The sequence below is a fragment of the Hyla sarda genome, chromosome 1 (assembly GCF_029499605.1).
Source record: "Hyla sarda isolate aHylSar1 chromosome 1, aHylSar1.hap1, whole genome shotgun sequence".
NCBI lineage: Eukaryota > Metazoa > Chordata > Amphibia > Anura > Hylidae > Hyla > Hyla sarda.
Genome location: NC_079189.1, coordinates 481,723,609 through 481,737,600, shown reverse-complemented (window position 1 = coordinate 481,737,600; position 13,992 = coordinate 481,723,609). Strand labels below are relative to the sequence as shown.

Sequence of the window (13,992 nt, the reverse complement as noted above, 5' to 3'; positions counted from 1 at the left end):
GGACTTCCGGCAAATCCGTATCGGAACGCTGTTGTCTCCAGCAAGTCTCAAGCTACGAAGTTCAAACAGATATCCTGCCACCGAAACGCGTTGAGAGGTTACGCTTTAATGATACAAATAGGCCCCAAATACATCATCCAGCGCTGCATTGCATCATTTAGCTCCGGACTCATATGGTTCTTGTTCATATGGTTCATTTAGTTCCGGACTCATATAGTTTTAAAATAAATGATAGAAATAAAGGAATTATATCCAGTTGTTAAATAAAAAAAATAAAAAATAAAAAAAGATGATTGAATGTAATTGTCGTGATCTGCTGGGGGAACATTTGGCGCTGTTTGGTTTACCCTTTTTCTTTCTTTTGATGTGTGACAGCTCACTGTGCTGATAAATGTGTTCACGGCCGCTGCATAGCTCCCAACACCTGTCAGTGTGAGCCGGGATGGGGAGGACCCAACTGCTCCAGTGGTAAGTACACAGCTGCTGCTGCCTGTCTCCAAGAGTTCTGCTCTTCTGTCTGAGAATACTGGCTTTACAGTACTAAGGATATAATGAAGTTTTTACATATACTATGTATATAGCTTAGTGTTTTCCAAACAGTGTGACTCCAGCTGTTGCAAAACCACAACTCCCAGCACGCCCGGACAGCCGAAGGCTGTCCGGGCATGCTGGGAGTTGTAGTTTTGCAACAGCTGGAGACACTCTGTTTGGAAAACACTAATATAGCCAGATAAAGTATACCTTTTCACATTTCATATTTTGTTCATCTGATATACAGTAGTGTATCTAAAGTGAATATATATATATATATATATATATATATATATAGTTAAAGTTTATAACATTATAACTATTCTGAGTTACATTTAAAGAGATATTGTCATTTAAAGGCAATGCGATGTGAGGCTTTTTTTTTTTGTTCGTTTTTTATTTGTTACGCTATAATAACGGTTGCTTTCTGTGGTACAATAAAAGGGCTAGTATTAAAGGGGTATAATTTACTTATAATAATATACTTATATTTAAGCATTTTAATCCTTCCAGTACTTATCAGCTGCTTTATGCTCCACAGGAAGTTCTTTTCTTTTTGAAAATTCTTTTTGAGTTTCTTTTCAGTCTGACCCCAGTGCTCTCTGCTGACACCTCTGTCCATGTCAGGAACTGTCCAGAGTAGGAGCAAATGTGTCTAGCAAACCTCTCCTGATCTTCACAGTTCCTAACATGGACAGAGGTGCCAGTAGAGAGCACTGTGGTCAGACAGAAAATAACTTTCTGTGGAGCATACAGCAGCTGATAAGTATTGGAAGGAGGGGATTTTTAAATAGAAGTAATTTACACATCTTTCTGCCACCAGTTGATTAAAAAAAAACATGTTTTCCACCGGAGTACCCCTATAAGGAATCCTTATAATGCTTGTATGACATTCTGCTACCTTGCACTATTCACCAATGTGCTATTTACTGGTGCCATGGTGCCACTGACATACACAGCGAAGCATACAGCTCTATACAATGTGTAGGGGACGTGCCGCATTACTGCAACTCAGCTCTCACCAAGCTGCAGTTACTCAGTACGGCCACAATACATTGTATGGAGCTGTTTGCTTTTGGCTCTTTTTACTGTGTATATGGGTGCCACAGCTCTGGCAAACAGCTGATCACTAGTGTGCTGTGTGTCTCACCCCCACTGATCACATATTGATGACCTATAGAAAATTTCTGAAAAATAGGCATTTAGGGGGATTGTATCCATATTCCAGCTTTCACCTTTAAAAAGGCCTCTGGAAAATGAAAGCTGGAATCTGAGTGGTTGCTATTGGCAACTGCTCAACTTTTCCTTTGCACAAGGTTTAATAAAAAGAAAAAAGAAAAACCTACAAACTAAAAAAAAAACACCAAAAAGAAAAAAACAAAAAAGGGATTTTAATATGCTAAACAAGTGTGTAAAGAAATCCTAAGGGTGGCATGTCTTATTACCTGGAGACTTGTTGTGACTTTGTTATTTATGTATTTGTACGCAGTATGATTGCTCTGTAATTTGGGTTTTACCTATTACTTATCTAGGTGTGTGGTTCTGAGCTTTTAACATAACTGAATTAATTTAATAGCTGCTTGTAGTGATATCAACCACAAACGGTAATATCACTACAACCTATTGTTGGTGTTTTCTATTGCATCTAGACACATATAAAAAAAATACAATATATATATATATATATATATATATATATATATTATATAGATTAGCTATTTGTTGACTTATAATAGTGATTTAGCAATTGTTAGTAAAAGTTATATTTTTTTCTTTACATTTTGTTGGTCTATGTTAACATTTTAAACTAATTTTCTTTGTTGTTTGAATTATACTTTGTTTTGACACTGTTTATGAAAATATATATTAATATATAGAATGGACTGCTTGCTGTGAACATATGGTTCTAAAGTCTCTTATCACACAGGCTGTACTCCTTTTTTCAGCTATTTTAATATTTCCCTCTTCATTGCACAGGCCAGTGTTTCCCAACCAGGGTGCCCCCAGTTGTTGCAAAACTACAACTCCCAGTATGCAAGGACAGCCTTTGGGCATGCTAGGAGTTGTAGTTTTGCAACAACTGGAGGCACCCTGGTTGGAAAACACTGGCACAAGCTAAAGCAATTGTTACACTAACGGTTAGGAAGATAGGAACACCGGAGGAAGTGGATCCACTGAACATGTGTAGAAGATGACATGGGCTGTAACAGGGGCTGTAACAGTCTAAGGTGCTGCTGGTTTTCACTAGAGCCCGCCGCAAAGCAGGAAGGTCTTGCTGCGGCAGGCGGCAACTAGGTCGCTACCCCCGGCACCTCTTGACCACACAGGCGGCTGAGATGATTTGAGGCACAGGAGGGATTTAGAAACTTGTAGTCTGGATAGTAGAAGGTCAAGGCAGGTGGCACAGGTGCGTAGTCAGGAATGTAGCAGGAGGTCAGTAGGCAGGCGGCACAGGAGCAAGGTCAGGTCACAGAACAAGGGGTCAGAAACACAGCAAAGCACAGTAATGCTTTATCAATGGCACGGGGCAACAAAGATCTGGCAGGGAAGTGTGGGAGGAGCAGGAATTTATAAGTGAGTGACAGGTGCAAAACTAATTATGGGCGCACTGGCCCTTTAAATCTTAACGCTCCAGCGCACGTGCACCCTAGGAGACGTGGACACATGCGCCGCAGCTGAGAAGCAGGAGAAGGGCGAGGTGAGTGACGGGCTGGGACTCACATGCAGGCATGTCCCGCAATCCGAAACCCAGCCCCACCGGCTGGTGGAGGGAGACGGCAATGCGCTCCTGGCCAGTGTGAGCGGCCGGAGTGTGGAACATAACAGCAATTGCCTATTTATTTATTTATTTTTCAGTATACTGTATTCGTGCCAGGCATGAGATTCATAGGGATGCACTAGGCTTCTGTTTTTATTTTTCATAGTCCTTTCACGAATATGTTTGGTTTTGTTTTTAAATGTTTTACTTAACATGAATGAGAGGAAGGAGTAATTAATTTAAATTTCAGGATTTACAATGCACAATTAATCAGAACAAATAGAATAGGATAGTGCAAACCCCATTGGCATTAAAGGAAAACTGTCAGCCTGTTTACCCACACTAAACCCAATACACTGGGTTATAGTGTGGGTGAACAGGAGTCCAACGAGGGGTCACTTACTTAAATATGTCCAGTAGGTCCTGAGATATGTCTCTCAGAAGATCTTCTGCTAAACTCAGTGCCTCGCGCACAGGGGGTGGGGCAAGAAAATGAAAATAAAATGGAAAAGACACTTTTCCCACCAGAGCCAGACCCACAACCCTGAGGCTGGGTTTCTGCTTTTTTTAAGGCAAAAATGCCCCCAAAATGCCCAAATCGCTGCACAAATGCTTAGGCAAGATGTTAGCTGGGAGTCAGTATGAGGAAATATGAAACACCAAAACCACATGGAATTTTTCCTTTGCCGTTTGTTCACTGTCCATTGGGGTTTTTGGTTCAGTGGGAGTTTTCTTCTGAAATAATTACTCCAAAATCTCTTTCCTCAGATACTGAGGTCAGGAGTGTGTCAAATATTCTATACTTTGCCCAAGGGTTTTTACGTCTCAGGTGCATTATTTTGCACTTATTCACATTAAATTTCAGTTGCCAGAGTTCTGACCATTCTTCTAGTTTACCTAAATCCTTTTCCATTTGGTGTATCTCTCCAGGAACATCAACCCTGTTACATATTTTTGTGTCATCAGCAAAAAGACACACCTTACCATAAATACCTTTTGCGATATCACAAACGAAGATATTAAACAAAGTTGGTCCCAGTTGAAATCCCTGAGGTACCCCACTGGTAACAAGACCTTGCCCTGATTATACTCAATTGACTACAACCCTCTGTTTTCGGTCACTCCTAATCCACTCAACAATATGGGAGTCCAAGCTCAAAGACTGTAGTTTATTGAGAAGACTCCTATGTGGGACAGTGTCAAAAGCCTTACGAAAATCTAGATATGCGATGTCTACTGCCCCTCCACCATATATTATTTTGGTCACCAAGTCAAAAAAATCTATAAGATTTGTTTGACATGATCTCCCTGAAGTAAATCCATGTTTTTGCAATCCTAGGGATTTTAGATGTTCCAAAATCCTATCCTTTAGTAGGGGTTCCATTAATTTCCCCACTATTGATGTCAGACTAACTGGCCTATAGTTGCTTGATTCCTCCCTACTTCCTTTCTTGTGAATTGGCACGACATTTGCTAATTTCCAATCTTCTGGGACAACTCCTGTTACCAGTGATTGGTTAAATAAATCTGTTAACAGTTTTGCTAGCTCACGACTAAGCTCTTTCAATAATTTTGGGTGTATCCCATCAGGCCCCTGTGACTTATTTGTTTTCACTTTAGACAGCAATTGTAGAACCTCTTCCTCTGTAAAGACACATGCATCAAACGATTCATTAGTCTTCCTCCCTAATGGATGTCCTTTTCCTTCTTTTTCATCTGTAAAAACTGAACAGAAGTATTCATTAAGGAAGTCGGCTAGCCCTTTATTCTCTTCTACATACCTTCCACTCTTTGTTTTCAATTTAGTTATTCCTTGTTTTAATTTCCTTTTTTCATTTATACATCTGAAGAATGTCTTATCCCCTTTTTTCACAGACTGAGCTAGTTTTTCTTTTGCCTGTGCTTTAGAAGTTCTTATAACTTGCTTGGCCTCTTTCTGCCTAGTCTTGTAGATTTCCCTATCTTCATTGCTCTGGGTTGTTTTATAATTACTAAATGCTATTATTTTGACCACTTCTGCTGAGTACCACAGTGGTCTCTTCCTTTTTCTGCTTTTACTGACAAGTCTATTGTAAGTTTCTGTTGCCTTCAATAATGCGTCTTTTAAGTAGTCCCATTTCTCCTGGACTCCATGTAATCCGTTCCAGTCTGATAGGGACTCATTTATGACTAATCTCATTTTTAAAAAGTCTGATTTTCTAAAATCTAAAACTTTTGTTTATGTGTGGTGTGACTCCTTCACTGTTCTTATATTAAACCCCACTGACTGGTGATCACTAGATCCCAAGCTTTCGCCTACAATAACATCATATACCAAATCCCCATTTGTGAATACCAAATCCAAAATGGCCTCCCTCTGTGTTGGCTCCTCAACCACTTGTTGTAGAGATAATCCTAGCAGGGAATTTAGAATATCTGTACTCCTGGCAGAACTAGCTATTTTGGTTTTCCAGTCTATATCCGGAAGATTGAAGTGTCCCATAATGATAACTTCTCCATTCATTGTCATTTTAGCTATTTCCTCAACTAGTAGATCATCTAGTTCTTTAACTTGGCCAGGTGGTCTATATATCACACCTACACGAGTTACTGTCTGATTACCAAACTGCAACGTAACCCAAATTGACTCTGTTGGCCTCAATAACTTGTATTAGGTTAGATTTTATGCTATCTTTCACATACAGGGCCACTCCTCCTCCTTTCTTGCCTTCTCTTTCTCTACTGTATAAAGAGTACCCAGTCCCAGTCATTACTTTCATTAAACCATGTCTCAGAGACTCTGTACTATCCTGAAAAAGACTTGTTGTTGGTTTTTGTAAGCGTTGGGAGATGGGAGCGTCATGAGCTAATAGATATAAGGCATACTGGATATAGAAAAATGTCTACAAAGAAACTGTCTGTATTGCCCATAGCAACCAGTTGGAGCTTAGCTTTAATTTTATCAAACAGTTGAATAAATGAAAGCTGAGCTCTGATTGGTTGTTATGGGCAACAAAGTGGGTTTTTCTTTTAGACACTTATGATAAATTCTACCAATAATGTGGATATCTGGATATCTGAAAAAGACATCTCTCTCTCAGGTAACTAGACAGGATGGTGGGGGCTGGTCCAATGAAGACGTTAGCATGGAATACTGTATGTTAGCGGCAAAGTGTTAGGGCATTTTAGAGCAAGTGAACAATGTAGGGACATGCAAGAAGGACAAAATGATGGAGCTGATTCCCCCTCCAGAATTCAATGGGACAAGGCTCTAATGTATTGCTCAATGACTCTAAGGAAGGTGCAGTCTGCCTCTAAATGGATACCTGACAAACTTTATAGTCCGTCAACATTCTGTAGGCGTCACTATATTTTTGACTACAAAAAAATAACTATTCTTGCTGTTTAGAACTTGATAAATATGTATCACAATTATTCAGATAACTAATAATAATAATATGGATGCTCTTCCTTAAAGTTAGTCTCAGTTGGTCTTGTCGGATTCTTCTGGTACCTTACAGTAGATGCAATGAGTATTGTATAGGGCCTTATTATTTGTTGTATAGAAAGCTTACTGAATCCTCTATAGACAGCACAGATTGCATTTCTCTTCAATAAAACAGTTGTAGTGATATATTCAGCCCTAATACAAAGTAACTGTCTATCCAGAGCCATGGGGATTCTGTGGCACCTCCATAATGTGTCTGCATTCCAGACTATGTCCTGCATTGACATCTTGTCATTCAGGAGAGGATTATAAAGAAATGAGCAAACAGCTCATAGGGTGCTGAATCAGACTTTGAGACATTGGTTTGGACAGATTCCAGTGGTCACACAGACATACAAATTCAGATCCTGTTTCATTGACTGGAGTTTTCTAAATCTCTCCCTGATATGCAGCAGTAACGTGACTAGAGCCTAGACAAAGGAGGCTCCTAATTTGGGTTTATGGTGTTAATGCTCTACTTCTGTGGACTTGTCTGGAATGCCTCATAGAAGTAAGTGTTATATTACAGTGATAAAGTACAGGCCATTCAGTTGTAATGTCTTTACAAGTTATTGTCCTATAACATCCATGCAAGCCGGTGTGTCATTGCCTGTATAGTTTGAATATAATATAGGTTAACTATAGCAGTATGTGCAAGGCAACTCTTTAAAACTCACTAGAACAGTGGATTGTGGTAATTCAATTATGCTTAATGAGAAATCAGTGGTCCGTGACAACACGTTGGATTATTTTACTAAGGTATGGGACAACACGGGGGATCATTTTACTAGGGTAAGGGACAACATGACGGATCCTTTTATTAGGGTATGGGACAACAAGGCGGATCATTTTACTAGGGTATGGAACAACAAGGCGGATCATTTTATTAGGTTATGGGACAAGAAGGCGGATCATTTTATTAGGTTATGGGACAAGAAGGCGGATCATTTTACTAGGGTATGGGACAACAAGGCGGATCATTTTATTTGGGTATGGGACAACAAGGCGGATCATTTTATTAGGTTATGGGACAACAAGGCAGATCATTTTACTAGGGCATGGGACAACAAGGCGGATCATTTTACTAGGGTATGGGACAACACGGTGGATCATTTTACTAAGGTATGGGACAACACAGCGGATCATTTTACTAGGGTATGGGACAACAGGGCGGATCATTTTACTAGGGTATTGGACAACACGGCGGATCATTTTACTAGGGTATGGGACAACACGTCGGATTATTTTACTAGGATATGGGACAACACGGCAGATTATTTTAACAGGGTATGGGACAACACGGCAGATTATTTTACTAGGGTATGGGAGCCCTGGATGTCCTCATCCTATGCAACATTGCATGACCTTTTATTGATACTACAACTGACCATGACTCTCTGACTTTTGAGGTGAAAGTCAACAGTTTTTTTATGCTTTTTTTGTTGTAACATGCACTTATATTGCCTTACACTGCTCTGTGCTTTATTTTTCTAATGTAACCATAATGACTTTTCTACTGTTTCCCAAAAGGGATTTGCTTTTGCAAATATCTCAGCTATTTTAGTTTGTATCAATAAAAGATTCATTGTTTGACTGTAAGGGTCTATTTACAGGGCAGAATTTAAGCTTGCGGAATTTCACCTCAAATTGAAGCCCATAGACGTCTATGGGATTCCGCACTACCATTCACACTTCTGAATTTCCGCAAGTGGAAATTCAGAAGTGTGAATGGGAGGGCGGAATCCCATAGGAGTCTATGGGCTTTAGTTTGAGGCGGAATTCCGCAATCGGAAATTCTGCCATGTGAATAGACCCTTAAACATGCAGAACTTTTGTATTCCTGTATAGACTATATGGGACTTGAATAGCAAATGAATGGCAACCAAACAATCCTTGATATGCTGATTACAGGAAACAAAAGAGGTCAATAATAGCATACAGATTTGGAAATGTTGATAACATATTGGACCCCTGGAATATCACCAAGCTGCAACCCTATTGAGCAATCACTGCCTAAGGGTTGATGGCTCACAATATTGTTGCTGTCCCATTATTTTCTCTTATTACCAGATAACTAGTATTTGCATCTATTGGAAAATTGTAATTACTGAATGCGGTACAGGACTACTTTACCTAAGGCCATAATGTGCACCAAACCAAGGGCCTAACATTTCAATAATGGTGTGTATTTTAGGCAATAAATGAATATAGAATAATAATGGTGATACATGCTCATATCCTAATATGTGTAATATGACAAGCCAGCTACGTGCTGGCTTTTACAAAAATTCCGCTCTTTTATTTGCTCCTGGTCTATCATTACCACCATCATTGTAGTATAACATGCTGACAGTTGTATTGAGGAGCATATTATGACAAAACCGTTTCTTTATCATTGAATGATGGGTGAATAATATGGCTGTGATCATAATATGCTTACACTGAAATACACACGTTGACATGCATGTGCAGTAAATTAGTCTAATAAAGATTTATTGAGCAAACACAATACAACAGTCGATGTAATGTGACCAGATAGCAGACGTGTTGAACTCATCCCTTGGAGCTACTCTATCAAGCCATCCATCAGACATGATCAGGATCACTTAGAAAATACAACTCATGAACTTTCAAGGCTTTAACATTGATTTGTCCATTTTGCTTGTTTGGTCACAAAGCAGCAGAGAGCAGAAGAATTAACAAGACCTGTTACATTGTGTTATGCTACACAAAGACACTGTTCTTTTTAATTTTCTAATTTCCCCTTGGATTTGTAAACTAAGCAGCAGCTTATATAGGGGTCCTCCCAGGCTAAAATAATGGCAGCGTGCCCCACTATTGCACAATCTACCAGCCTCACAATAATAACTATTACTATGTGGCTAAATATTTTAAACTGCTTTTAGAATTTAGAATATTTTTCATGACAGGTGTCCCAAAAAAATTAAAAATAAAAATAAAAAACTTTACAGAAAATGTATTTCATTATATATCTTCCTACTGCCATTCTAATATTCTGTAAATAATGCCATGGAATGTAGAGTTATGTGAATACAGTTGTGTTTGTGTTGTTGTTTTGGACAGACTAATACAGGATTTGTACTTAGTGCAAGGTTAGGATTTGTAATACTACTGGAAAGATAAAAGTGGCACTATTGTGATGAAAAGCTAGGCATATACTTAGGGATACAGGATTCTCAGATATGTCACTGTGGGAGATCAAGGTCCTGTGCCTGTGAGTCCAGAGGTTCTGGGAATCCAAAAACTAAAGTCATAATCAAATCCACTGTACAAAGAAAAAATGGTAACCCGCACTCTAAGTTGCTGTAGGTCGACTTGGCTGTCTCGGCTATCACGGACTATCCAGTGTTACCGGATAGTCCATGAGAGCCGAGACTGTAGGTCGTCTCGGCTGTCTCAACTCTCACGGACTATCCGGTGTTACCGGATAGTCCGTGAGAGCCGAGACAGCCGAGTCGACCTACAGCAGCTTAGCAGTGAGTGCGGATTACCGGTTAGGATTTGTGATGTCAGTTACAGTTCTTCCTGTAGCATTGTACCTCCTTGGGATGGTGCTAATTACATTTTAAAGACTGGCAAATAAGCTGATTTACAGTCATACTCACCGCATTCTTGTACATTTTTGTATTGCTGCTATGCTGCCAAATAAAATTTTGCCAAATTTTTTATTACTTATAATTTTTTTTAGACACCTACAAAAGATAATGGTGACATTACAAGTACAGGAGAATTCACATGGAATATTATTTCACTTTAGTGCCTGGCTTAGGCTATGTTCACAATGCATTATATTGGACATATGCAAGTACTTGACCCCGGATATTGATCTCCGTAGATTTATAATGAAGTGAGAAGGCAATGAGCAGGAAAGGGAAGGGCTTAGCCGAGCACTTCTGGTAGTATCTAACTGGTGGGGTTCTGAACACCTAGAACACGACAGATCAAACCTTTTCACACATCTGTAGGACATTATTTGACGTGACAGAGACCATTTATGTGAAACATATTTTAGTGGGTTTTTATTTATTTTCCATGTCACAAATCATATTAAAAAACACTTCCTGTTCTGTAGAGATCACTTCTCAGCAGTCATCTCCTTTTGATCACTTGGAGGATTACAATGAAAGTAATACCTGTATACAGTAACCCCCCCGACCTGCGATGGCCCCGACATATGATAAAATCGACATACGATGGCCTCTCAGAGGCCATCGCATGTCGATGTCAGCATCGACATACGATGCTTTTATATGTCGGGGCCATCGCATTAACTGCTATCCGACAGCGCAAAATGCTTAAGCTGCTGTCGGATAGCAGTTTAAGCATCCCGGGAAGGTTCGCCTATCTATTCCCGCTGCTCCGAGTCCACTTCGCGATCCTCCGGCGTCTTTTGTATCTTCTCCAGGGTCCGGGCCTCGCTTTCTGGCGTCGTTATTACGTCACTACGCACGCCGGGCCAGCGCAGCAGCGTAATGACGTCACCAGAAAGTGAGGCCTGGACCCTGCGGAAGAAGCCGGAGGATCGCGAAGAAGACACCGGAGCAGCGGGACAGCATCGGGAGTCCATGGGACAGCATTGGGAGAGGTGAGGACCTGGTCTGGAGCTGCGGGGACAGGTGAGTACAGCTTCCTATACTTTACATTGCACGGATCCCTCAACACACGATGGATTCGACAAACGATGGGTCGTTTGGAACGAATTACCATCGTATGTTGAGGGACCACTGTATAAATAACATAAGATCCACTATTCACAATAGATGATTGTTATATCTCTCCTTCTCCCCCTCCCTGCATCTACCTTTACACTGTTCTATGATGTTCTCAGGTGTAGTCCTCTGCAGTTCCCTGGGTGTGCTATGGCTGCAGGCTATGGGGCTATAGAATCAATGTTAAAACCTATGAATAACTAGTGATGAGCGGTAGAGATGAGCGAACTTACAGTAAATTCGATTCGTCATGAACTTCTCAGCTCGGCAGTTGATGACTTATCCTGCATAAATTAATTCAGCTTTCAGGTGCTCCGGTGGGCTGGAAAAGGTGGATACAGTCCTAGGAAAGAGTCTCCCAGGACTGTGTCCACCTTTTCCAGCCCACGGGAGCACCTGAAAGCTGAACTCATTTATGCAGGATAAGTCATCCACTGCCGAGCCGAGAAGTTCGTGACGAATCAAATTTACTGTAAGTTCGCTCTTCTCTAATGAGCGGCATAGGTCATATTCAAATTCGCGATATTTCGCAAATATATGGACAAATATTCGCTATATATATTCGCGAAATTCGCATATTTGTTATATTAGTTTTTTTGCGCATATGCGAAAATATATGTGCATATTCACGAATATTGAGCCCTCCCTTCTTTAATGGTATAGGGAACTAATGGGCTAGTGCAGTGGTCTCCAACTTGCGGACCTCTTAATATTGCAAAAACTACAACTCCCAGCATGCCCGGACAGCCGTTGGCTGTCCGTGCATGCTGGAGTTGTAGTTTTGCAACATCTGGAGGTCCGCAGGTTGGAGACCACTGCACTAGCCCATTAGTTCCCTATACCATTAAAGAAGGGAGGGCTCAATATTCACGAATATGCGCATATGCGAAGAGCAGACAGGGATGCAGTGATCACTGTGATGTGTAAAACATGAAAAGCAGAAGACTTGAAAAAAGCGCCACTCACCCACTGAGAAGTATTTGCCAAACGATGCTTTATTCCAAGTGTCCCTACGGCAGACGGCAAGTCAATAGCTGGAGGTGCGGGGAGCGAGAGCCAAAGCTCTCAGGTGCGGGGGGTGTACACCAGACATCACTGTGATGTGTACTGTGAACAAAGAAAAAAAAAGTGAATATTTGTGATTGCGAATATATAGTGCTATATTCGCAATATTCAAAATTAGATTTTTAATCGCGAATATCACATATATCGAATTTCGAATATTCGTGAGCAACACTATGAATAACTAGAAACCTTTAAGTGTATAGTATATATGAAAAATATAGTGAAATGCCCTGGTTATCTGGCAGGTGCCAGGCTTCTGACCTGTAAACATACTACACCCTAAAGCTATATGCAGGTTTTGCAATGCATGTAAGTTAATTAAGACATTTATAATTATAATTATCCAGTATATTACACTGTTATTAGTTCTTCATCTCAAAATTGTCTCACCTGTCCTTGGCTAGAATAAGGTTTTCTAGTGGAGGAAAGTACATACCTCCCAAGATTTAACCTTGCATAAGAGAAATAATATATCATGTTTTGTACTATACAGGGTTATTATTAGGCCACACCTATAAAAAACATCAATTCTGCCAAATACTAATTGTGTTACTTTTTTCCAGGCTTTGCTGTACTGTAATTACATTTCTTAACCTGCTCCAAATATTGTTACACCCCAGGATCACATCAGTTACCATTGTTGCACTATAGATCAGGATTTATACCATTGATAGAGAATTTTATGAACCTTTAAAATGATGTGTTGTCCTCTATTTCCATTTCTATTTAATCATTCCTTAGTTAGTGATTTCCCCAATTGACAACAGTAAATCACACATAGATATCACAGAGGGGTTCCTCTTTCTTGCTGACCCTCTCTATGAGCTAGAGCAAATAGGAACTCAGTGACTCCAGCTCCCCAGGGCCTCCATATGTTTGCTTGAATGGTCGCCACCAGGGGTAAAGTCCTGGATATAAGAAGTGTGGGAACTCATCCACATAAAGGCTGGTCCTGCTAATAGGAACAATGTTCCTGCTGTGGAAAAAGTGCAGGAACTCAGTTCCCACATGTTCCGGCAGGACTTGAGCCCTGGTCGCCACCTATTACTACAATTTACCTGCATAGTAACTGTACTGTAGCCTGACCTGTATTCATTCTGCTTAATTTTCAGAAGGAGTTGTTATAGAAAGACGGCCCCCTATTATGTAGGAATGCGCTTTAAAGGGGTACTCCGCCCCTAGACATCTTATCCCATATCCAAAGGATAGGGGGATAAGATGTCTGATCGTGGGGGTCCCGCCTCTGGGGACCCCCGAGATCTCGGCTGCAGCACCCCAGACATCCGATGCCGGGCGGAGGCTCGTCACGTCACGCCCCTCCCATAGACTTGCATTGAGGGGCATAGCCGTGACATCACGAGCGTGGTGTTGCCGTGATGTCATGAGCCCTCGGCGCTGCACCCGACTCTCCAAACAAACGCAGGGAGATTGCAGGGGTCCCC

The 13,992-nt window shown here is 40.7% G+C and overlaps 1 protein-coding gene and 1 long non-coding RNA gene across 4 annotated transcripts in view; one reads left to right on the top strand and one right to left on the bottom strand.

Moving 5' to 3' along the window:
• The window catches only part of MEGF10 (multiple EGF like domains 10), a 128,063-nt gene that overhangs the window by 47,474 nt on the left and 66,597 nt on the right, over positions 1-13,992 (top strand). For both annotated transcript variants that reach the window (XM_056537299.1, XM_056537300.1), the window contains exon 5: positions 376-468. In XM_056537299.1, coding sequence (XP_056393274.1) covers positions 376-468 — 93 coding nt within the window. The remainder of the gene's footprint in view (positions 1-375; positions 469-13,992) is intronic.
• LOC130286892 (uncharacterized) lies at positions 4,714-13,001 on the bottom strand. 2 transcript variants are annotated; one of them, XR_008847421.1, is made up of 3 exons: positions 12,941-13,001; positions 12,452-12,592; positions 4,714-5,014 (listed from the first exon to the last, which is right to left on the bottom strand). It is a non-coding gene; the product is annotated as an uncharacterized LOC130286892 (long non-coding RNA). The 2 variants fall into 2 exon arrangements; XR_008847420.1 differs by lacking the exon at positions 4,714-5,014 and adding an exon at positions 10,555-10,702.